Raw genomic sequence first — 23,330 nt, 5'->3', positions numbered from 1 at the left:
CCCTCGTGAGACCAAAACAAAGATGGACTCATTGATTTTTAGCCTGGTCTTAAGAAATAAATTATTAGAGACTGAGGATTTTGAAGCTACTGCTTTTCTAGATGTCCTCTCTTAGATAAATACTGAGTGAGCCCGTCTGTTGCTGAAAGATATTGATTCAGGTCTTTCAATAAGGTGAATGGTTTCTTTGAGGGTCTTTGGTTGTCTTTTATTTATTGACAACCTATCAGTAAGTCCCAACATGGTTTTCTAACAGTCCACAACCCATTAATCAAGATGGAGACAGGCTTTCCGGGACCTTATGGGCTTCATTCCACTTCTATAACGGCATTGCACTCAGGAAACATTTTTAAATTATCAAGCAGAGGTGTTTTATTCGCAGGTATTCCCCCCAGAGGAGCTTTCAACGAAGTGAGAAGCCAGAGATGAGGTCTGCAGAGGTCTTACTGTAAGTATCAAACTCACTTCTTCCTGTAACTCCACAACACCAAATGTTCAATTTCACACTTGTAGTCTTCAGGCCTAACCAATGCTGCCTTACCATCCCATGAGGCACTTTATCAGATCTTGCTCATCTCACTGTAAAGCTACAAAAGGATTTACCCAACTTTAATTTATTTGTTGCCCCAAAAAAATCCCCTGAGAAATCCCCTCAGAGTCCTGATGACAGAATTTGTCCTTTAATACGTGTAGTTCCCCTTAACGACATATCAGAAAAAGAAACCAAACCATGTGACATCATAGTTTAGCGTGTTAGCATGCTAACATTGTTTCACTGGGGCAATGTGGTTGAGAAGGTGAAGCGACCAATTTTAAGGTCTGTAGTTCAATCCCCATGTTTTTCTTGGGCAAGATACTTTACCAACTGGGTGTGAATGTTAATTTTTCTGAGCATGTGGCACCTTGTCTGTCAGCTTCTGCTGCTGTATGAACGTGAATGCTGACATGTATGTGTAAAAGCACTTTGAGGGGAAGCAAAGACTGGAAATAAGCAACATATGAATAAATAAATCCAGTCCATTTACCATTAAAGACAAAGTACAGCTGAGGCTTAAAATATTCACATTATATAAGAGGACTGTCAGCTAGCCATTGTGAAGCATTTGCTGTAAAGTTAGTAAAGGGATGTCTCGTTGTTTGCTCTTCACACACAAAGTTTAGTTATTTGAGTGGCCGGTCAATAAAGACAATAGAAAGTCATGAGAGAAAAATCTCTGCCCAGGACTATCCAGCCTCTCTGGGTGATAAATTAACCCTGAGACTAGTCTGAAAGGTCAGCGGGAGTCAACATAATCTCCTGTCACACACCTTCACACACACATGCATGAATGCTTGCTCATAATCCCAGTACACATGCTCACTGAAGCCCAACTTGGACAGATATAACAATCTGTGTGATGAATAAATGATCAGAAGCACTAAATAATGAATAGTACACATTATTATCAGCAACAATGGTGTGACTTCAGAGTTTTTCCGCTGGCTTTAGGACAGAGCCAATAAACCGATTGATAAATAATGCAGAGAGATCTGTACAGCGAGGAGGACCTCATCACACACCTCCAGCTCAATGTGTTAACGGTGTGTCACCGCTCTGAGTATGTGGCAGCAAGGTGTGAGATGATTTCCCGCTGTACCACACACTTTTTTATGGCTCCTTGGCTTCGAGGCACCTTTTGGGTTCCCCGTGCAATTTTCACAATCGCCTGTAAAGAGTGTAAATAACCTCACCTGAGTCAGTATCATAATTTAAATCTGTCCTTACACAAACATCTCAGTTTTTTGTTAGATTTTCTTTCATCTTGTATCCCTATAAATGGTTGTACCTATTTTATTCTGGCCCTGTTTTTGTCTCATGTTATATAATAATCTCCATTTGATGAATGTTACATCTTTGTGTGAAGCACGTTGCTACCCCGGTTTTGAAAAGTGCTTGATTCAGCAGCTTCAAAAACATAAATAAAGCCGTTAAAGGAGCCTGATTTGAACTGATATACAATATTTTGTAGTAGATTTTTATCATCCAGACCAGTTAGGACTAATTCCAACACGTCCCAACTGTACTTGCCAATTATTGGTTATGCCCTTATTTAATAACATCCCACATGTCTCCCATAGGGCACATCTACAGTATTTTAACTGCAAAGTTTCTACTTAGCAGGTTTATAGTCAGTCAAGAGGGGGGTTAAGAGACTTTTAAGTTTTAGTTTGCAACCCTTAGCAGCCTTGCCATGCCTAGTTTTGCCCCAGGGCCCCTAGACCGCTAAAGAACGCTCTACAAAAATAAAATCAGCATAATGAATCTAGATATAGTTTGTATTGGTATTATTATTTATTTATTATTACTACAACTGTATGTATTATAATTATAATAGTGACTCATATAATCATTATTATTTTTATTACTACAATTATAGTTATCATAATTATTATTATTATTTACTCTTTTCTAGTTAAATTATGATAGTGACACTTATGATACACAACCATGATGATCAGGTGAAAAGGGGGGGCCGGTTCAAACGCCCCCAGGTGCATGAATTGCTGTGATCACGTGTTGGTCCCGCCCCCTTCTTGCCGCCTCCAATAAAGCACAGCAAAAGTCACTGCTCCCCTTCTTCCTTCATGCAACCGAACCCACAGCGAGGCAGGCAGCGGCGGGGTACGTAAAACGAAACCACCGGAGCCCGTGTGCGTGAAGCCTGCGCACAAAGATGATGAATTAGTAAAACAAGAGCTCCGGTAACAGGACGATCCGGACTCGGGGTTTCAGCAGAGGACACATGTGGAGGTTATGTCTCTAGAAGAAGGCCAGGTAAGTCGGATCCTCCTCTGCGGGCGAACACGCGTCGGTGCATGGTGTGCGTCAGCGTTTTTTCGTTTTGACTATGAATTATGTGTATCCGGCGGGGGACTTGAGTTCGTGACAGACGAGCCCACAAACTCCTGTCTTCTCGGCATCCATAATTTACAAGCCGCAGTCAGGCAGTGTGGAGACGCAGGTTCCTGCAGAGCATCATCAGGAGGCGCTCTTCAGAGACCCCCCAATAGTACTGGGACTGAGCGAGCATTAGTGCAGCAGCCATGAATACTGCCGGGTGATTGGATCAGCGTTAAGGCTTCCCTGTGTGTGCAAAGTGCATGCAGTAATAACAATACGAAGCGATATCATGCTGCATTCACGGCTGTTATCACTGGAGAGCAGATTGCACATTCTCATTTAGGCCACTCTGATTGATTTATTCTTAATGACATTATTGTTTTCACCATGTTTTCATTGAATTCCTGTTTGCTCTCCTGGTAATAAAGCCCAATGTTTGTGGACAAAAAACAGCCACATCATGCCTCCGTGCAACGTGCGTCAGATCTTGTGACGTCTAAAAATGATCCTTATGATGTTGCGTATACATTTGAAGAAAGTTGTACTAGATTCAGCCATTATGAGTTTTTAGAGTCGCATATGCACACACTTTTATCATTTAGTGAATTAACGCCCCCCTTTCCGACCCCCCTCTTTAGCTTTAATAGGCTGCAGCGTCACGGAGGCAGCACTGTGCGCACTGGAAACCCGGGATTCAATTGGTGGAACCACGAGGGGAGCCCCGACCTTTTTCACTGCAGGAGGAGCAGACTTAAGGGAACCGAGAGAGAGAAGGACAAATAGAGAGAGAGACTCCACTGCCAAGACCGCAGCAGCAGTGTGCGCAGTTTCCAAATCGGCACAGCCTCCTCTGCTGCACGGCATGAGGGACTTCACCCAAACTGCGCACTGACTCTGCAGGATGCACCTCAGCGCCTGCGTACTTTGTTAGACAGCCTGTTCCGGACTTGTGCAGGAATTTGTGTCACAGGCTGACCACAGCTGCGACATTTCCCCCCCAATCAAAGTGAGTTTCTCATCCCCTGAGCTGTGGCCTTGTGGCGGACATGGGAAATGTAAACAGTAGTCGGGCTGGATTGTAACTACGCACACTTCCCACGTCCTCCTCCCGCCTCCTACTGGGATGGAGATGGAGACGGAGAGGGTCGAGCCGGAGCCGGAGAGGGAGGCAGAGCCGCCCATGCACAGCGTCCACGGTACCAACCGGATAAGACCGTCCTCGTACCGGGCCCTGCGCAGCGCGGTGTCCAGCCTGGCCCGCCTGGATGACTTCAGCTGCGAGAAGATCGGCGCTGGCTTTTTCTCAGAGGTGTTCAAGGTGAGAGAAAGTGCCATTACTTTTTTCTGCACGTTGAAAGTTTGCATTTTCAAGTCTCCAGGTTTAAAAAACTTAAACCCTTTCTGTATGCATTTCATTATGCAACATGATAAGGCAAGAGTGTGAGCAGAACTAAACTTTTTTTGACAGCTCTGAGGGACTACCTCACCATCTAATAGAGAAGCTGGATCCATGGCAACCAGTGCATCCCAATAAGCATGCTGAGTAATTGCAGGAGGAAGCTGGTGATGAGAGGATGGCGTCATGTTGTAAATGTACACCTCACTGTCCTTTTCTTAAAGGTGCTCCGCTCTCCGCACGGGTTTGCTTTGCACTGACCCACATGTTGTGTAAGGTGGACTGTGTGTGTGTGTTTTGGTGTGTAACTGGATCGGCTCAGGGCAGGTAGATGTGACACACGTGCAGGTAACACTGTCTCAGGTTCAGGACTGCAACCTCAACCCCCTTTTTGTCACGCTGCCGTTCACTTGCATAGAGGCTAATTGTGAGAGTCGCCTGATTCGCCTCATTAAGAGTCGCCAGAACAACAGTGTGATGGTGTGAGAGATAACACAATACAAAGGGAGGCTGCAAGGGAGCAAACTGCTCGATGCTGGGAAGTGAACTTATAGGTTTATAGATAAGAAAAGCAGAGAAAGTTGTGGATATTCATTAAATCCACAAATATTAAATGTACTACTTTATGTAAGGAGAGAATCCGTTAGGAGTTAAACCAGGACATTCACAAAAATCATAATTTGTAGGTACTTTTTTTTATGGATTGATTATTTAAGCCCGGTGCATGCCCCAAAAAATCTGGCATAAAGCAGTGTCTTGTATTCCCATGGGTGATCGGCCAAATGTAAATAAACATTCACTATTACCGAATGTGATTCCTACTGTATCACATTTATGTACCTCTGAGAGATTGACATTTAATCGAGGCAACTGAAACTCTGAATTATTTAAGCTCTCTGAACATTTAAGTCTTGTAAAAGTAAGGCCAATTTAAGCCTCACCTCATAAAGTAAGACTTTTTGTGTTGTGACTTCTCTCTCAGACTTGATGTTGTGAAGCCACTCCTTCATCTTTGCCCTTTGAATGGCCAATGAGCATGCAAATGTCACTGTGGTTTATGGCTGGCTTTTTAAGTTGGCACTTAGGCTTGGATCGGCTTACCCTTTTGATAGCGCAATATAAATGCAAAATTGTCACCGTGGCTATCAGTCACGTTTATGAACTTGAAAATGGGCTGAAATGGCTGGACGATTGTTCCTGTATCTTGGTTCGGTTCAGAGGAAAAGGTCTCGCCGTTCTGCAGAAAAAACTTCCATCTGATGATCTTATGTTTTGTTTGTTACCTTTAGCAGTCACTTGCGTGTACATAGTGAATTGCCTTACATCCAGGCATTGAATTGGATGTCTTGCACTTGGCTACAAAGGCTCCTGGCATCCAGCCGTGTGTGTGCGCTGTTGTCGAGCTTCGGTCCTCAGTGCAGATCAATGGAGGCTCGCAGCAGGCTGACAGGCAGCCATTCACCTCTCCCACGTGCAATTGTGCAAACCTGAAAAAAATAAAAGGGGAAGACAAAAAGAGGGAGAAAGGAGGGGAGCCCATGTGTCAAGAGAAATCCTTCAGGTGCTCTTTTTATCTTCCTTTTAATATTCTTCTGTGTGTGTGTGTTCTTGTGCAAGACTCCTTTTTGTTTAGTTTTCCCCCCCATTAGCCTTTAACTCAACCTGAAGGCTCAAAAGTAATAAAACCCCTCGATCTCAAAGACATTGCACCATTGCTCCATTAATTTAATTACAGGAAGTATTTGTACTGTTTGTTTCTCAGGGCTGCGGCTTCCTCAGCAAACAAGTTGGATTGATTTCTAATTGGATGGCTGCGTCACTTTCCACCTCTGTCCGTTCAGATGATGCATGGGAATATTTGCTAATGCAGATAACAGCTGCTGTCTAAGAACAAGGAACCAAAAGATCAGGTTTCTTATCAGATTTGGTTCTCATTAGGCCCTCCTCAATAATTTACATGAGAAATGCAAATCTCTCTATGTTGTTTTTAAAAGCTTTGACAGTTTGGTTGAAAGTGGCTTTTGTACTTTTTTGTACAAGTATTGTAAGTTTGGATCTGTAAAGGCCTTTCACAGGCAGCTTGTAGTAGTGTGGCTAGTTGCTAATGTTTTACCACACCAGCATGTTTTAGTTGGGGGGTTTTAAAGTAAATAGCTCTGGGGAAAAACCAAGTTCACTTTCTTGCCAAGAGTTAGATTAATATATGTATATCACTTTTAGGTCTGTTTCATAAATCGGAAGCTACAGCAGATAAGCTAGTTAGCTTAGCCAACAGTAGCAAATCCCACCTGCTAGCACCTCTAAAGCTCACAAATGTAACAGTACATCCGGTCCATGACTATTTCCCTTAAGTGGAAGTCATTCAAATACAGTACAACAACAAATAAACTGTAAAATGATTGATTACAATTTTTAAAAAGCTTTATACATTCATATTTATCCTCCATTTACAGTCTTTGTGCCTAGCTGTAGTCTATTAAGCTAATTGCTAATTGCTATCTGTAGCTTCATACACAAAATATAAAATACTTTGAATTATTGTATCTATGTTAAACTATGATCTTCCAAAACATGGATGGTTAAACTGAGCTTTAAAATAACTGTGGTACTATACATTGTATGCACAAAGACAGTTCGGGGGGACTTCCACAATTGGCTCTGGGAACCTGTATGGCCCGTGTTGGTGTATGATACTATGCTGTTGTAATAAACCTTAGTATATACAAGCTGGTGTCACCGGAGACTTCTTCATCATCTTCACAAACATCGCTACAAGATATACCTCAGTACAATTACAACCAATCATTTATTGCGAAATACTGAAAGCTTTTAATATTCTTTCGAAAGAAATGTTAAAACCTCTGGTGTTAGCGTGGTCACACCCTGGATCGTGTGCATGCAGCCCAGGTTGGGACGGTCTGATTGTCTGGTAGCTATAGTTGCTTGAAAATGTCAGTTGATGAGAAATGTTGGTCTTGTAATTGTTGTGAAAAGTGGGAGGTAAAACTGAAATTCAACTACATTAACATGAGTCAGGCAGTGAAAATGTCTCCCCGACGAAAGCAGTCATCATGGTAGTTATCATACAGGCTGTGATTAAGCCCGATTAGAGTTTAGAGATGGAAGTGTGTGTGTGTAGTGTTGTTTTATGCTCACACATGAGATATGCTGATAATAAGCTGAAGGAGAGTAATTAGATAAAGATGGGATTTGAAACAGACTGGCGTCTCCAAAGTACAAATACTGTCAACTTGAGTGGTGATGATGATGTGTTTGTACGTGTGTGTGTGGCATCTGCTTGTGACAGACCGATAGTGTGCAGGAAATTGGTGCGCGTGTGTGTGTGTGTACACTGTTTTCTCCTCCAACTAAAGAATTATTATGAGAAAAATTGAGGTTACTTTCATTATTTTTGTATTTTTCAACAGTACATTTAAAAGGGTAACAACAATATAACACACAACATAAAACCTTAAATTTTGTGTAATTCTTGTATATTAATACAGCCATCAGAGCTGTTAATGCTTAAAATAATTATCAATCTAAGTATTATATTTTGGTACATTGGTTTTGTCTTTTTAAAGAAGAATATAGAGTAAAAGCACATAATCTTTCAATCAAATCTTAGAAATACACCATTTGTTATTATAGATAACTGAGCCGACCAGGAAGTATTTAGAGTATGTGGAGTAGATTTACCTAAATTGTTATTTCATTGTCAAAATATTCCAAGAAAAAATGAATAAACCGTCAAATCATTTCAGCTTTTATTTCCATTTCTTGAAAAACTAGTCCCATTGATATCAACACGAACATTTCAGCCATTTAATCAAAATCATTTTTCACATCCTGTCAGCTTCGGGTGAATCTCTGCCAAGACTCCCCGTGCAGCAACATGCGCCTGAAATAGATACTGATGTTGGGACTCTCCCATCAGAACGTGTTGGGATGTGACCAGATTTTTTTTTTGTGCGTTTCCAAGACCAAAGTCAGTTCGGAAGAAAGTAAAACGACAACAAAGGAGTTCCGTGTAGACCCTAACCTCGATCCATCATCAGCTGTCACCTGGGTGTTTTGTTATCAATTTCAGTGTTGGGGATTAACCGGTGTCTGTGTTGCCATTGGATGATGGTGTTGGTTTGGCTGAGCCAGTGCAGACTTGAACATTAGCGGCTTAGTGTAACACTTTTCTCTCATCGTTCCTCTCCTCCCTCTCTCCAGTCGGGGCCCGCTCTGCTGCCACTCGCCGCACAAGTATTGTTTATGTTATGCACAGCTGCACAAATCCGAAAATGCTGAACTGTTTGTTGCTTAAAATATTTAAGATGAACTAGGGATTAAAATAGAGAAATGTTGGGTAAGAGTTGCACAATTATCTGGTTTCAGATCCCTCCCCTTTCCATTATGCTTACCAGTGTTTTTTATAAATGAATCTCAAGGGATGGAGTGTTAGTGTTTACGTCAACGCACAATGACCGTTTCCTCCGCTCCACATGCTGGCAGTGTGGGAGCTAAACCTTGAGGAAGGCCGCTCCCCTTTTAGAAAGTAAACAAATGTCTCTGTTTGCGTGTGTGTCCAAAGAACGTGTGAAATGTGTTTGTGGTGCAGCAGAGCTCAGTGGTTTTATCATGTGTTGAAAGAGTCGGTTCACCTCAATTGAAAAGGTGTAATGTTGTTTCCAAATTTTGTAAGCCACATATCTGCCATTTTAGTATTGCACTTGCAAAATGTTTGTGAGCTTGCAAGACCCAGATTATGAACGATGACTCTGTAGAAGACCAGATATCCTGTCTTCTAGGTATGACTCCAGCTCCAATAAAACTCAATCCTACATTTCCAAACATGCCACTCTATATAGTCTCTCATTATACCCCCCTCTGCCTGGTAAATGCATACTATTCAGACAGTAGTGCAGTCTGTCTGTCTCTTTAACCTGCTACTGCAAAACCTCCACTTACTTTTGTTTAGGATAGTGTGTAGATGGGAGGGGAGGGGGGGGGTCAGTCCAGTGTTGTTGTTGTGCAACAGAGTGAGTGAGCTGTTGTGGGTCAGCCTGTCTGCTACCTATACTGTTTGCCTCCTGGATCAGGTTGTGTTTCTGAGCCCGACTCGACCGCACACGAGGGGGGGGGGACCTCCTTGCTCGCTCGCTGACGGCTCAGTGCCTCATTTCACCCCACACATGCATTCAAACACTTTTTTTGCTTCTTCACACTATAACCGAGAGCAGAGCCTCAGGCGGTGGCTTAAGCCTTAAGTCGTGTTTTACAAGAAGTTAATTTTCTCAAATTCTCAAACGCACGTACAGAGTGGACTTCACCCCCCTCGGGGAATTTTTCACTTGCAGTCACATTTTAGCTCAAAGCTCGCTTGTCAAATTGTGTGAAGGGTTCCTGTTTTTGTCTCGTACTGATGGCTTGAAAAGCTGATTCCAAAGCACATTTTGCTTTAGTATGGGGAAAAAACGCTGCACATTTTAATGATGATATTTCTGTTTTTCAAGGGTAGGTACAGAGCAGTGAGACTATAAAGCGCTTATGTAAATACCACAACAACCTGACTTATGTCTTATGGGGAAAAGAAACGGATTCTAAAGTAGTCTTCGTATATTTCCATCAACAATACCCATCATTTACTTAAAGGCGTTTGGGTATTAGAACATTATGAAGTAGGGAAGTAACATTGGAATCCACAAAGCAAAAGACTCCTCAGATGTCCCAGTGTCCAGAGGCAAAGGCACTCAGGTGTGTGTGTGTGTGGGTAAGTAGTTTGGTCACACGCCGCCTCTGCTCACTGCAGTAACATGTGATTTGTCTGCAGACTGAGTTTTCTCCTTCTCGATAGCACAGGTGGAAGCCTAAGAAGTGTCATTAAGAAAAACATTTGATGAAAAGCCTGGCATAAACACAGGACTGTACCTCTGAGGACAGGAAAGATGTGCACCTGATGATGTTTCAGGGAATGTGGCTATTTTAAAGTCATGAGTTTATATTCTACAATTGCACATGGTGAGGGTTTTTGAAATGCTCGTTTAGATCTTTAAAGTTGAAGAGTTATAGGCTAAAAAATATATAAGAATAGCAGGATTAGCTATATGGAGTAGGTAGATAAAGTTGGACTATAGCAGTTCATTTGGAAATAGGAAATGTGTTTTTGGTGGCTAGTCAGCCACCCATTTTCCTGCCATTTCTCTGCTAATACTGTCTGGATAACTTTTTTTTGGTTGCATCCTCCATCTGCACTCTCTGACACCTCCTCCTCCTCCCCTGCCTCGCTGTGCCTGAGTCGTCCCTGTCGGACCGCCGGGCTAATGACAGACATCCTTGCACATGTTGGCTGCACCGAGCGAGAGCAAGAGATGCCTGCGACTTTTCCTCTGCTGACTGCAGCATTTTCCAAGGCTGAGTGTGTTTTTTGAAGGAGAGCTTTAGGGTGTGTTTTAGCGGCGTGCATGACAGTCTGTTGTGGGTGTGTGTGTGTTTGCTCTGTGTGTGTATGTGTGTGTTATTGCTCCATATCTGGTGTAATCTTGATGTAGGCGTGAACATTGGCATTCCAGTGGCGAGTCCATGGAGATGACCAGGGAAGTGGTTGGCATAAAGAATTCGGGAGGATAAAAAAACACCATGCATAACTCATGGTGGCTTTGCAGGGTTAAGACTCTTTCAGATGGCTAAAAACACACACTCACACTCACACACCCACACCTGAGAAAATATTGCCCGAGTTGCAAACAGCCCTTAATGATGAGCAGTCGGGACAAAAACAGTCAAATGAGGCAGCGTTGCATTTCTAACTACTGCTGCCTCAGCATTTGGCTGATGTCTGCACTGTAACCTGCCTAAATGAATCGCAGTGTGTCTTTGTGTATGTTAGCGGCCTCTAAAGTCCCAGGATGCCAGACGAGCATGTAAGACTTTCTTCACCTAATTGAGAAGGCAGACGTGTGCAGGGAAAAAGTGTGATGTAAATCCCCAGCCATGCAGTGTTATCCTGCCAGAGAAATCTGTGCTAACGGCAGCAGGAGGAGGCTCCGTGTAAAAAGAAACTTCCTAATCGTCTGCAGAGCTCCGTCTACCAGTCGGCTCATCCTCTAAGTGCTGTAAATATATAAGGATTAGTCCGGCAGGTCCCTCACACTCCTGCGGCTTCTTTTCCATGTCTGCTCCAACATCCTCTTTCCAACCACTGTACACAACTACATGTGATTTACATGTAGGCATCCATGCATGTGTGCAGCACTTTGCCCCAGGCTCAAGTAGCTCTGTAGAGAAAGGATTTAAAACGGCTGCAAAGAATGACTCTTATTGACTGGCCGTTAAGATGAGGTATGAGTGTGTGTGGTAATAGCATTACTCGCTGCACTCTCGTCTGGTCTCTAATAGGCTTTGTGGTTGTTTTCCATCGCCGCTCTCCAGGCCAGTGTAACACTGGCTTCAGATCAACACTTCTTACTCCAGACTTTGACCCTTCACACACTCTCCCGGCTCCCTCACCCTCTTATTCGTTCGTTACACACTCGTGCAGAAACAAATTCACAACCTGAAACCCTCCCATACCAGTGCAACTTTATCGTCAGCTCCAAGGAAATTTGGCCAGCTTTAAAAGCTCGGTTTCACCTCCTAAAACAAACATAAATCACTCAAAACACAAGATTGCAACCTGCTATTATTTGCAAAAAATAATACTTGGTTTTGGCAGCGAAACAAATACTTTTCTTTACAATACCTTGGTTTGAAAGATGTCTACGCCTTTTCTACAAAACCCTTTTTTATTTTTCGAAGTGAGGGAAATGTAGCAACAACTATTTGATGGATATAAAATTATAACAGTTTCAAATTATAACACAAATGTGCCAATGTAACAGACACACTGGTATTCATTAACTATATTCAGATATTTAAGCAATAAATAAGGAGGATTGAAAAGTGGGAGTCCCTATTCGTTGTTGCATAATGCCAACATTCACGCCTTCCATCACTTTAACAGTTTCCAACACTGGTAATTACACACATACAGACACACACACACACACACACACACACAGACACACACACACACTAACACACAGACAGACCGACCGACTCGAACACCTCTGACTTCGCCTCTCTACTTTCTGCCGGAGTTTTAAGTGCTCGTCTGCTGCTTAGTGCTTTTCTTCGGAGGTCAACCTACTTGCCCAAGCAAATATGCACTAACATGTAGCCTGGGGGGGGGGGGACAGACATGTAGCGTCACCATGGCTACCATACCAGACGGAGCCATTACCATAGCAGTAGCAGCCAAAACAAATGAAGACGATGCCAGTTTCCAAAAAAGGTGTAACTTTAACTCAACACGTTGTCAAAGATTCCTTTAATGACTTCAGATGGTGATCATGGATGAGATTTATGTATTTTTAATGAAACATAATCATAAATACCGCTGGAGTACTTCAGGACATCTATTGTATGTGCTCATGTACAGTGAGATGTATGTTTAAGTTAAAGGGGCCCTACAATGCTCATGGTCAGGCTTCATATTTGTATGTTGTGTCTCTACTGTGACATGTTTCCATGCTCTAATGTTCAAAAAGCGCTTTATGTTTCTCATACTACCTGTGCTGCAGCACCTCTTTTCACCCTCTGTCTGAAACCAGAGCCCAGTCTGCTCTGATTGGTTAGCTGGCCGGCTCTGTTGCGATTGGTCAAACGCTTAGAGATGTCCCGCCCCTTAGCTTTTCACGTACAATGTGTTGGAGCACTAGCCAATAGAAGCGCACTGTTAGGGATGTAAGTGAATGTCACATTTCTTGGATAACTGATAAGGGTTTTCACTTCTGCTTCTGAAATGCATCATTTCTTTGGTTTTCTGATTTCCACACAGACGATGTTTACAGTTTGGAAATACATCTGGTGTCACTTGTGGATGAAACTAAACTGATTTGGGGGTATTTGTTGTTGTGTGGTCCAGGTGCAGCACCGTGTGTCGGGTCAGGTCATGGCTCTGAAGATGAACATCCTGGCCAGCAACAGAGCCAACATGCTCAGGGAGGTCCAGCTCATGAACAGAATGTCGCACCCCAACATACTCAGGTAACTGAAACACTGCTGTGTTCACTTCCTGGTTACAATTCTATTTATACTGATCATGAATTATATTTGTGTGTGAAGAAAGTGATGTTTTCATTCAGTTGTTGAATGTTCCTCTTCTCTTTCTTTAGGTTTATAGGAGTGTGTGTCCATGAGGGGCAGCTCCACGCCCTTACGGAGGTAAGACCCTATAGCACTTAAGGATTGGAAACCAAGCTTTTTGTATTTTTCATGTTTCACTGATTTCATGATAATGTAGATCCGTAAAGCAGCAGCTCAGTCAGACATCACTCCACATGAACTCTGTCACAGTTACAGTAGAACCACTGTGTGACTGAAACTGAGGATGGGCAGTTCATGACTTTTCACCTGTTTGTTGCTTATGATGGGAAGTGGAGGATGGGGGGGGGATTTGGTGTCTTTGTGACCCGCCATCGCAGCTCGATGGTAAAGGTCAGCAGGTTTCAGACATAATAGGGGTTTAAAAAAACGGCTGCCTGGTAAGAGGTTTATCTGATGGATAGGGACATCTCTCTTATGGTGCTGGGATTGACTCGTGTCACATCTATGTTTCCTGTTTTTCCTGTCTACTGTCACTCTATAAAAATTGCTCTATGGCTGCACGATTTCCCACAACTAAATGTGGCATCTTCCACTTGTGCTTGGTTTGACTTACAGCCCTTTTAAACCCTTGGATATTTCATTTACAGTGATTATAAACTAAGAAAAGCTGTCAATTGGCACATTTATGAGCTTTAACTAACAAATATTTGGGCTTTTTGTTGACAAATTATTGAGTTTTATAATTGTTAGCTTCAAAAGGAGCAGTAAAATAAGCTGCATACAATAAAGAGATACAAAAAAGCTGATAAGAGCACATAATAATATATATCTAAGCAATTTCAAAGTGCAAAGTGTTCCTGTATCTGTGTTAATAATGAGCTGTGTGTCTGTTAATCCCTGTGATCCAGTTCATTAATGGAGGGAACTTGGAGCAGCTGTTGGGCAGCGACGTGTACCTGTCGTGGAGCGTGAGGATGAGCCTGGCCCTGGACATCGCCCGGGGACTGCAGTACCTGCACAGCAAGGGCATCTTCCACAGGGACCTCACCTCCAAGGTGATGCACAAACACACACGCCTCAGTGCCCAAGAACAGCACACACACACACACACACACACACCACTGAACATCAGGGACTCCTTAGCTGGCAGTACATGTGTAGTACTTGCAAAATAAACCACCATAACCTGACATATAGATGTTCCACAAGTAGCATCAGCTGCTGTTGTTCAGACATGAGAGTCCTGTAACTGCAAACACTAAAAGATCTTTGGGTTTTAATTGAGGTTTTGGAAAGATTAAGAGGCTTTATGGGTGCGTCACAGAAATGGCAACTACGTCAACAAAGAAGGATCTGTGGGAAATGTTGCAAGACAATTCCGTAAAAAAAACACATTGAGCTCCTGCCTCGCATGTTTACATAAAACGAAGGAGGGGAAGTTAAATCCCACCTGATTAATGTAGCACTTTTTTACAATAGAAAATGTACAGGAGTGAAATAAATGGGACTGATGATGCAGTGAAACATATAGATAAAGCGTTCAAACTACAACTTATAAAGCCACTAAACATTAACAAAGCAAGAGATAAATTGTTCTGATGCAATCTTTATTTTACATTTTATGGATCGAAGAGGATCAAGTGTGTTAAGTCTGCACAGGAAATGCTGGTAAATCACTTCAAAGTGAAAAATGGGACAGAAATTAACCATTTCGGTTCATTTTGAGGATGGAAACGTCAACAGATCTCATCCTGTGGCACCAGATTCTCTTTATGTGGTCACCTACAAAGCCGCTGCAGCAAATGAAAAGCACTGCACAATAAAATCTTACATTACTGTTGAAACACAAAGGGCCACATATCTAATCCTGCTCACTGTACCCACACTGAACAGCAGTAATACTGATGTGTGCGTGGCCTCTGACCCCTCTGCAGAACTGCCTGGTGCGCTGGGAAGGCCGTGTGTGCTCGTCCGTGGTGGGAGACTTTGGGCTGGCGGAGAAAATCCCAGATTACAGGTCAGTCAATTCATCAAAACTGAGTCACGCTCACTAAATCCCATTCTTCCAGTTCTCTCTTCATCTCATTTATCCCTCGTGCCGTATACGTCTGAGCAAAGTGTGAACAACCGTCTCCCACAGCTTCTCTTTCCTGTCAGACGAGACACAATCACACAGCAAAGGACGCATTACTCACAGGTTTTTGCAGAGTATGCATGTACTGTATTCACGTGCGTCCTCCCCCTAACGCTCACTGTTTCAGGAACTTTTTCTTAATACTGTGACGCTTCATTTCTCCGCAGACTCTCTCGTGTCGTTGTGTTTCCTCCTCTAAGGCTGCAGCTGTGCTTTTAATTCGCCGTGACATTTATGTGGCCTTTTTTTAATTCACCGCCATCAATTAACCGCCGACTCTAAAGGACCAGCGACGTTGCAGCTATCTAGTTTTATTTTCTTCAGCTGCTTTTCCAGTGACATCATATCTCCCGTAAAAGTGGATGTTCCAGTTCTTGACTTAAATAGGAATAGCACAAGAAGGAATGTACTAAAAGGGGAAGAATGGAAAAATCCTGAATTAATTAGGTTTGACTCGAGAAAAAATGCTGCCTGTGAAGTTAAAAATAACAGTACTCTAATGTCAGCTGTGGTGGAGAGCAAGTAGTGATCTCCAAAATTAGAAAATATAAAATGTATCAGACATGTCTGGGGATAAACGCATATTTTGAACTGTTTTGAAATTAGCATGAACAAATCCTTATATCTGGAAAAACATTTTATGCCCTTTAAATGTTGTTTTTATACACTCTAATGAATAGAAAGGAGTCTTTGAGACCTCTCTGTTTCTCAAAACTGTTTCTCTAACTATTTCCATGTCTATAAAATAGAAATATTCCATTTAAGTACAATTATTGCACTTAAGTTAAAGTACTTTGTCCCCAGTTGATCTACAATGTGATGTCACTTCTCCTCAAAGTCCATAATTCATATTAGACAGTTAGTCCATAAACGCAGTCAGTCAGGCAGTTAATTCATAACAATATAAAGCAGGGAAAAGTCAGACTCATTTATAGACACACACAGTCCCGTTAGCTCCTCTTCCTCCCCTCCTCGCTCTGTCCGCAGTCATTTAGTAAACACACGACTCTCGCTGAGGCCAGACAGCTGCCACTGTAACCCGGCCTGCCCTTTCTTTGTGTGTGTGTGTGTGTGGTGTGTTTCCTCTGGCTCTGTTTGTGCCCGCTCACCTTTTGTGTTTACACAGTGTGTGTCACTGTCAGCGAGGACAAGCTTGTAACTCTGGTGTGACTTTGCCTGTTTTTCACTAAAGAAGAATGCATAGCCATCCATCTTAAAACAACACATGCATGGCTTCTACAAAATGTGTGTCATTGCGTTCTTTCCCAGCGATCAGACGTGAAGCCTCTGTTTGCTCCCGCCTCTGTTTCAATAGCAGCTGCTGACTTGTGTTTCCGTCATTTTCATTGACATGTTTGCTTTATATTTTAGTCGAGCACCGTTATATCCGGTAGCGCTGTGCTAACAGAGAATGGGCGATGTTGACAACCCTTCCCGCATGTTTGCATTGGAGTTCTCCACTTTGCTTGTGGCATAAGGGAAAGTAGGGAGGAGGGGGAGGATGAATGGAGGGAAGGAAAGGAGATGACAGCGAGTTTAGGGAAAGCACTCCAAATAAGGTCAAACTATTCCAGTAGTCCTGCGTCCGCTCTTACTGGATCTCTGCCCCTCCGTATAGGAAGCCACTCCTGTCCTTTTATTAAGCCATCAATCCTCTGGTGTCCTCTCAACTATTTCTCTTCATTATTATACTTCTGTTTTCCCTTCGTTCTGATCTCCCTCTCTGGTTTCTTGTTTCTGTCGGTCCACTTCTCCAAATGCTGTTTACATTGGGAGCCCTGACTGTCTCGGCTCCTCATCTCTCCCTCTGCCATTTTTTTTGTAGTATCATAGCCCACATTAGCAGATGGAAATAGCTGTGTGTGTGTGTGTGTGTGTGTGTGTGTACACATTTCTCCACACAGTTTTGTTTTCCTTCCTTTTTATTCAGCTAATATTGCACAACTATATCTGCACATAACTGAAAAACACTGCGGTTTCTTAGATACAGAGGAGCACACACACACACACACACACACACACACACACACACACACACACACACACACACACACACACACACACACACAGTACCAGGTTTACCCCACATCACCGCTCTCTCTCCCACTAACTTCTTCGGTTCTGCATTTTTAAAAGGGAACGTATTGCCTGCTTTACCGGACTGTTTTGTCCCAATTTGTGAAATATGTTTTTTAATAAGTGTATATTCTTAACTGTTGGGACTTCGTGAATAACGCATATCTGCCCTTCAGATGTTGTTGACCCAAGGCCATTTTTAAACCAAACCCTTTAGACTTCAAACAACTTTTTCAATCAAAGACCTAATACGGATTCAGAAGCCCTTAAAAAAGCTCACTGACTTTTTTTAAAAGAACATCCCAGAATTGATCATAAACACAACATCTGAAACTCTGGAAATTTGAAAGGTTTAACTTGGAGCCTCACGTACTGTCCTGTCGTTTTAACATGAAGCCTTCCTCCTCTTCCCTCCCTGCAGCGAGGAAGAGGACCAGGAGCCGCTGGCTGTCGTCGGCTCCCCCTACTGGATGGCCCCGGAGGTGCTCAGAGGAGAGGTGTATAATGAGAAGGTACTGACTGATCTCAGCCTGCATCGCCTTTCAGCTGCAGGTTGTTGCAAGAGTTCAAGGTGCACTGTCGGTGTGATGAAAGCAAGTCCAATAACGCAGGCCCTGAAGTAAAGCAATACATATTTGATAAATCAGGAATGTTGACGGCAGCATTTGATGACGTAAGACGTGCACTTCTTGACCTGTATTTTTTTTCTATACGGCTTAGTGGATATGCTGATTGCTGGTTAGGATTGCGTTGAAGGAATGATGACATTTTCTGGGTCGTGAAGCCGGCCTGGGCTCACAGGAAACTACAAATTAGCATAAACCTCATGCAGAATCGAGCATGTTTGCAGATAATGCTGCAAAAAGTAGTTTAAATCTGCATGATTTACTTAAAAATGCATAAATGAATAAGCACATGCAATTGTTGCCAATAAGAGTGAGGCAGTAAGATATTTGATTTGTTTAGCGGAATATGAGTTTGTCAATGCATGTCCTTTAAAAATGAACAATATTTAAAGAGTTTTATGGGATTAAACGGGGAATAAACCCAGAAGAAAAATGTACAGTAGCTGACTCTCCTTCGTCCTCTCTGCAGGTGGATGTTTTTGCGTACGGGATCATCCTGTGTGAGATCATTGGGAGGATACAGGCCGACCCCGACATCCTGCCACGCACCGAGGTACCGTTGACAGCGCTGTCATCACACACTCTTCACACACACATCATCTCATGCACGTCTCGTGCCCTTGAGGGCTGCATGAATACCCCTCGTGGCCAACATAAACTGTATTAGTTTATTACCTGATCTGTCAGTGGTTCAAAATCACAGGACTGTTGTGCAAGCTGCAATGTGACAAGAACTCAAGATGAAGCAAGAGTTCTATGTAAAATGTCGCATATCTTATTTAAAAGCTGATTGTCGTGATGAATCAACAGGAAGCTGGCTTTCGTATCTTGAGGCTTTCCTGTCTCCAATTGCTCAAAATAACTGACTGCTCACTTTAGAGAACATGTTAAACAGTAATACTGTTTTTTAATGCTGTTGACATGTACCACAGTGCAGCACAGAGACAAAAAAGGGAGCTGCCTATATCTGCAAAGCATTAAAAACAAGTGAAGACGGTACTGAAACAGCTCCAGAAGCAAAATAAATGAGTATTTAATGAAGTAAATGTGCTTTTATCTACGCATTACAACTCCACATTGACATCTTTCCTATTGCAGCATTTCTTGTTGGTGCAATAAAAACATCCACTACAGTAAATAAAATTCTGTGTGCAATATGTGTGGATGTAGGACTCAACAGTGTTAAACCTCTTCTTAAATGTATTCTTGCCGTGTCATCTTTAAAAAATAAAAGGGTTATTGAAGCAATACGTTTCCTATAATCTGTAATGTCCTCTGTTTCTGTACAGGACTTTGGTCTGGATGTGGTGACCTTTCAGCAGATGGTGGACGATTGTCCTGCTGACTTCCTGGAACTGGCCATCTCCTGCTGTAATGTAAGGAATATTCATCTCTCTCGCACACACACACACACACACACACCCCCCTTGACTTTCCTTCCACTTTGCTATCGGGCCACTTGTTTTATTAGCCTATTTTATTGCTGTTAATCGTGGGAAAGACTGAGGAAGTTGTCAGGTTGTGCAGCTTGATCGTAGGTGCTTCATGGCAATGCCAGTGCGATACAATCTAATAGCACTTGTAGGTTTATCCTTAATGTCCCTGTCATGTTTAAACAGAGCATGTCTGTAGCCTGTGTTTAAATGCCTGAAAGCCGTAATTTTAAAAGATACATCGCATTTTTGAAATTGGTGGGCGTCATCCACCTTGTTACCCACGCCAGGTTTCACACTCCTTCATTTCTTTAGATTCTCCGCCATTTCAAATAGAAAATGATGACGGATGAAATCAGTTTTTGCACTGCAGTTTTCATCTCTTGAGTTCAATCGGTTGAATTTGTTTTCCTCTCCTGCCAGATGAATTCAAAGCAACGTCCATCCTTCTCCGATATCGTGGTGGAGCTGGAGAGGCAGCAGGCTGAGAGGAAGCAGAAGGACGAACCGACAGTCAAAGGTGAGTCATCAAACACTCAACACACACTTAATGACAAACATGTTTGTTCCTGCTTTGATAAGCTCCATTCACTCTTTTCCCTCAAGCTGTTTCTCCATCCATCGGCCCGCTGCGACGGCGATCCCTCTGCCTCCCGACAGACCCTCGCCTCTCCCGCAGCAAATCCGACATGCTCCACCCTCCGGACACGCCCCCCACTGTTACCAATGCAATCCCTGCTCGGGTCAACCCCTTCTCTCAGAGGGAGGACCTCAAGGGCGGCAAGATCAAGCTGTTCGACACTCCCAGCAAGTCGGTCATCTCCCTCACCTTCACCATGCCTCCTCTGCCGGACTGCGACGACCACTCCGAAACCGACGGCGGTGGCAATGTCCCGAGGAGGCACAGGCGCTGCCACTCACTGCCGTGTACGCCTCCCCCACACCTCACAGTGGCACCGAACACTGTCCTGACCGAGGAGGAGTCCACATCTGAAGTAGACACTGTAAATGATGGGTCAAATGAAGAAGAGAGACTGTTTGAAGAAGAGAAGGAGATCAGGGAGGGGAGTGGGAGCGATTCAGGTCTGCCGGGTCTGTCACTGGAACCCCTGTCAATGGACCAAGAGGATGGAGATGGGGAGCCAATGGACTGCGCCAGCTCCCCGGACACACAAGACAGCAGTTCATCTTCTTACTCCAAACTCTCCCCTCATCCTACTCACTCAACTCCAAATCAACCCTCCACCCCTCCCTACTCAAACGGCTGGGGGTCGGCCATCTCCAACGGGCCGCCGTGCCTGCCTCCCCTCTCTAATTTGGACAACAACAACGTGGTCGTGAGTCGACAAATAACCAACAACAACGGCTACCACTCCCCTCCCAGCGACCCCGCCGGTTCCTCCCCGTACGGCTCGGGCAGCGGTCACTCCCTGGACCAGGAGGAGGTGATCTCCTGTCCCGGCTGCTGCCTCGCCGGCCTCCGCTTCCCCTCCATGTGTCTCAGAGCTCCACCGCGCAGAAACCCTTACAAGAACTTGAACGGGGACCATGCAGCGTCACGTGGGCTGCTCGCTCCGGGACCAAAAGGCCTACCTTCCTCTCCCACCCCAACAACCACCACCACCAGCCTGGAGCCGGGACTCGCCTTGCCGGGGGCGCAGACTTAAACTTCTCAACACCAATTGTGGAAACTTTGCACCAAAAGCTCCCCCCTGGAAATTAAGCGGGTCTTCTTAGAATTTGCACAGATTTTAACGCAGCAATACCCTGCTTTTTTTCTAGACTCACTTTTTGGTGCAGTTGGGTTTAGAGAAACACACTCCAGGCTGACTTTTACAATGAAAGCTGTGGGAGAAGGGACTCTTTGCTGTTGCATGTCGCCCTCTGCTGGGCTGAGGACGACATGACTGATTATCCATAGCGTCCAGAACTGTTCAGCATGTAAACAGTTTGGTTGGATCCCTTATATCCGGGGATGAAAGACTCTCATGACTGATGTTATTGACGATGCTGAAATGAGGAATGTTAAGCTTAGTATTATTACGGCTGCAATTACTTTTGTTGTTTGGTGCTGAACGAACAGGCAGTTTTTGCTTTCATGTCTTTAATTATCAAGAGGGTGTATGGTGCACTGCTGGACTGTGTGTGTGTGTGGGTGAGAGAGGTTGGATGTGTGTGTGTGAGAGAGAGGAAAGGTAAGAGGGTGTGTGCTGTACACCGTTCTTATGACCTTTTATGTTGCTGTATGATCTCTGTTGGACCTGCTGGTCGCCTGGTTAAGCACTTCAACTGTATTACTGTTGTGAATAAGGAAACTATTGATATTATTATTATTATTATTATTATTACTTTGAGGAATGAATGGTCAAAGACCTGCTTATGAGATGTACAGATTCTTATTATTTAAAGATGGAATTGAATAAAAAGATAGAATATAGTTCTCCTGATGTGTCTTTATTTTAAGCTGTTTAAGATCAGGCTAAAATATCTCACCATCCGGTTCAAATGTGTGGTTGGAATAACGGGGATAATTGTCAAATTATGCATTATTTAATTACATCTATCCCAATAGTGCTTGGTGCTTGATTTTCAAACATTGGCATGCTACAAATGATGGGGAACGGTACCTGCCACATTGACGTGTTAGCATGTTGACGCCTTACCATTAACCCCCCTATTTAAATAATGGATCAGTCAATGTGACCTGCATTTGGGGAATGACATCACAAAAGTCTTTTGGAAGAAAAGGTGGCAAAAAAAAGGCAGGTGTCCTTATTTTTGCTTACCTGTATTTCATTTTTTTATTGTCAGATTGAGATTGTCAAGCTCAACATTTCAACTCTGTTATATGAATTAATGATAGCAAACACCTGTTTAGGAAAAAATAAACAATAGTTTTGCTAAATATTACAATTTGATAATGTCCTCCAATTCGATGTGGTGCTATGTCCTAGCTCAACAAGGACTTATGGCTACTTATTAAGAATTTCAACCCTGTCACATTTGTATTATAACAGGGTTGAATGTTTGACATTTCTTAAATGACTAAATGGTAGACTTTAATGTGAACTGTCTTCTTACAAGGGACATCTGATTATTGAGGTTCAACAAGAATGAACTTGAATATCTTTTTGAATCATAGCCACACAGAGTCCAAGTTGTCTGTGACGGGGCTGAACTCAAAACTAGGAAAATTCCTAATTAAATTCCTAATTATTGGGATTTTATGCCTGAGGTGGGAAAATGTGTTTTCTCAAAGGTTTAAGTTGTCCACTTCCAAACGTCATGATCAGAAATGCAATATTTTAAGGTTTTTCTTTTTCAAAAAGACCTAGAGGGCACCCGATTCAGAGGTTCCCCCTGCTGCCTTTTTAGCAGGGATTTAGTTTACAAAACTCCACTCTGAATTTTTTAGAACTTGGCTGGTGTTTTTAGTTATTTCTAATTCTGTTTTATAAAAAGAACAGGTTAAAAAGATACATGTTTTATTTCTCCATGGTTTTTATCAGTTAAGTTTGGGTTGATATTTAAAATGGTGTCATTTCCTCATTAGAAGAGAATAGTAACTGTATACCCTCCATATCTAATTGTGGCCATGAATCAAGTTTGTCCTTTCTATCCTCAGCTCTCAATGTCTGTCTTTCTGCCA

The 23,330-nt window shown here is 43.0% G+C and overlaps 1 protein-coding gene across 1 annotated transcript; it reads left to right on the top strand.

Moving 5' to 3' along the window:
• The first annotated feature begins 2,587 nt into the window (after positions 1-2,587).
• Positions 2,588-22,118, top strand: tesk1b (testis associated actin remodelling kinase 1b). Its single transcript, XM_063896055.1, has 11 exons — positions 2,588-2,815; positions 3,520-4,199; positions 13,231-13,352; positions 13,481-13,529; positions 14,321-14,467; positions 15,347-15,429; positions 18,044-18,134; positions 18,718-18,801; positions 19,538-19,624; positions 20,105-20,201; positions 20,288-22,118. The coding sequence occupies exons 2-11, from the start codon at positions 4,005-4,007 to the stop codon at positions 21,346-21,348; spliced, it is 2,016 nt and encodes a 671-aa protein (XP_063752125.1). The 5' UTR covers positions 2,588-2,815; positions 3,520-4,004; the 3' UTR covers positions 21,349-22,118.
• The last annotated feature ends 1,212 nt before the right edge of the window (positions 22,119-23,330 follow it).

The sequence above is a fragment of the Eleginops maclovinus genome, chromosome 11 (assembly GCF_036324505.1).
Source record: "Eleginops maclovinus isolate JMC-PN-2008 ecotype Puerto Natales chromosome 11, JC_Emac_rtc_rv5, whole genome shotgun sequence".
Taxonomy (NCBI): Eukaryota; Metazoa; Chordata; class Actinopteri; order Perciformes; family Eleginopidae; genus Eleginops; species Eleginops maclovinus.
The sequence above is the reverse complement of the archived record's forward strand: the minus strand, read 5'-3'. Positions and strand labels throughout refer to the sequence as shown.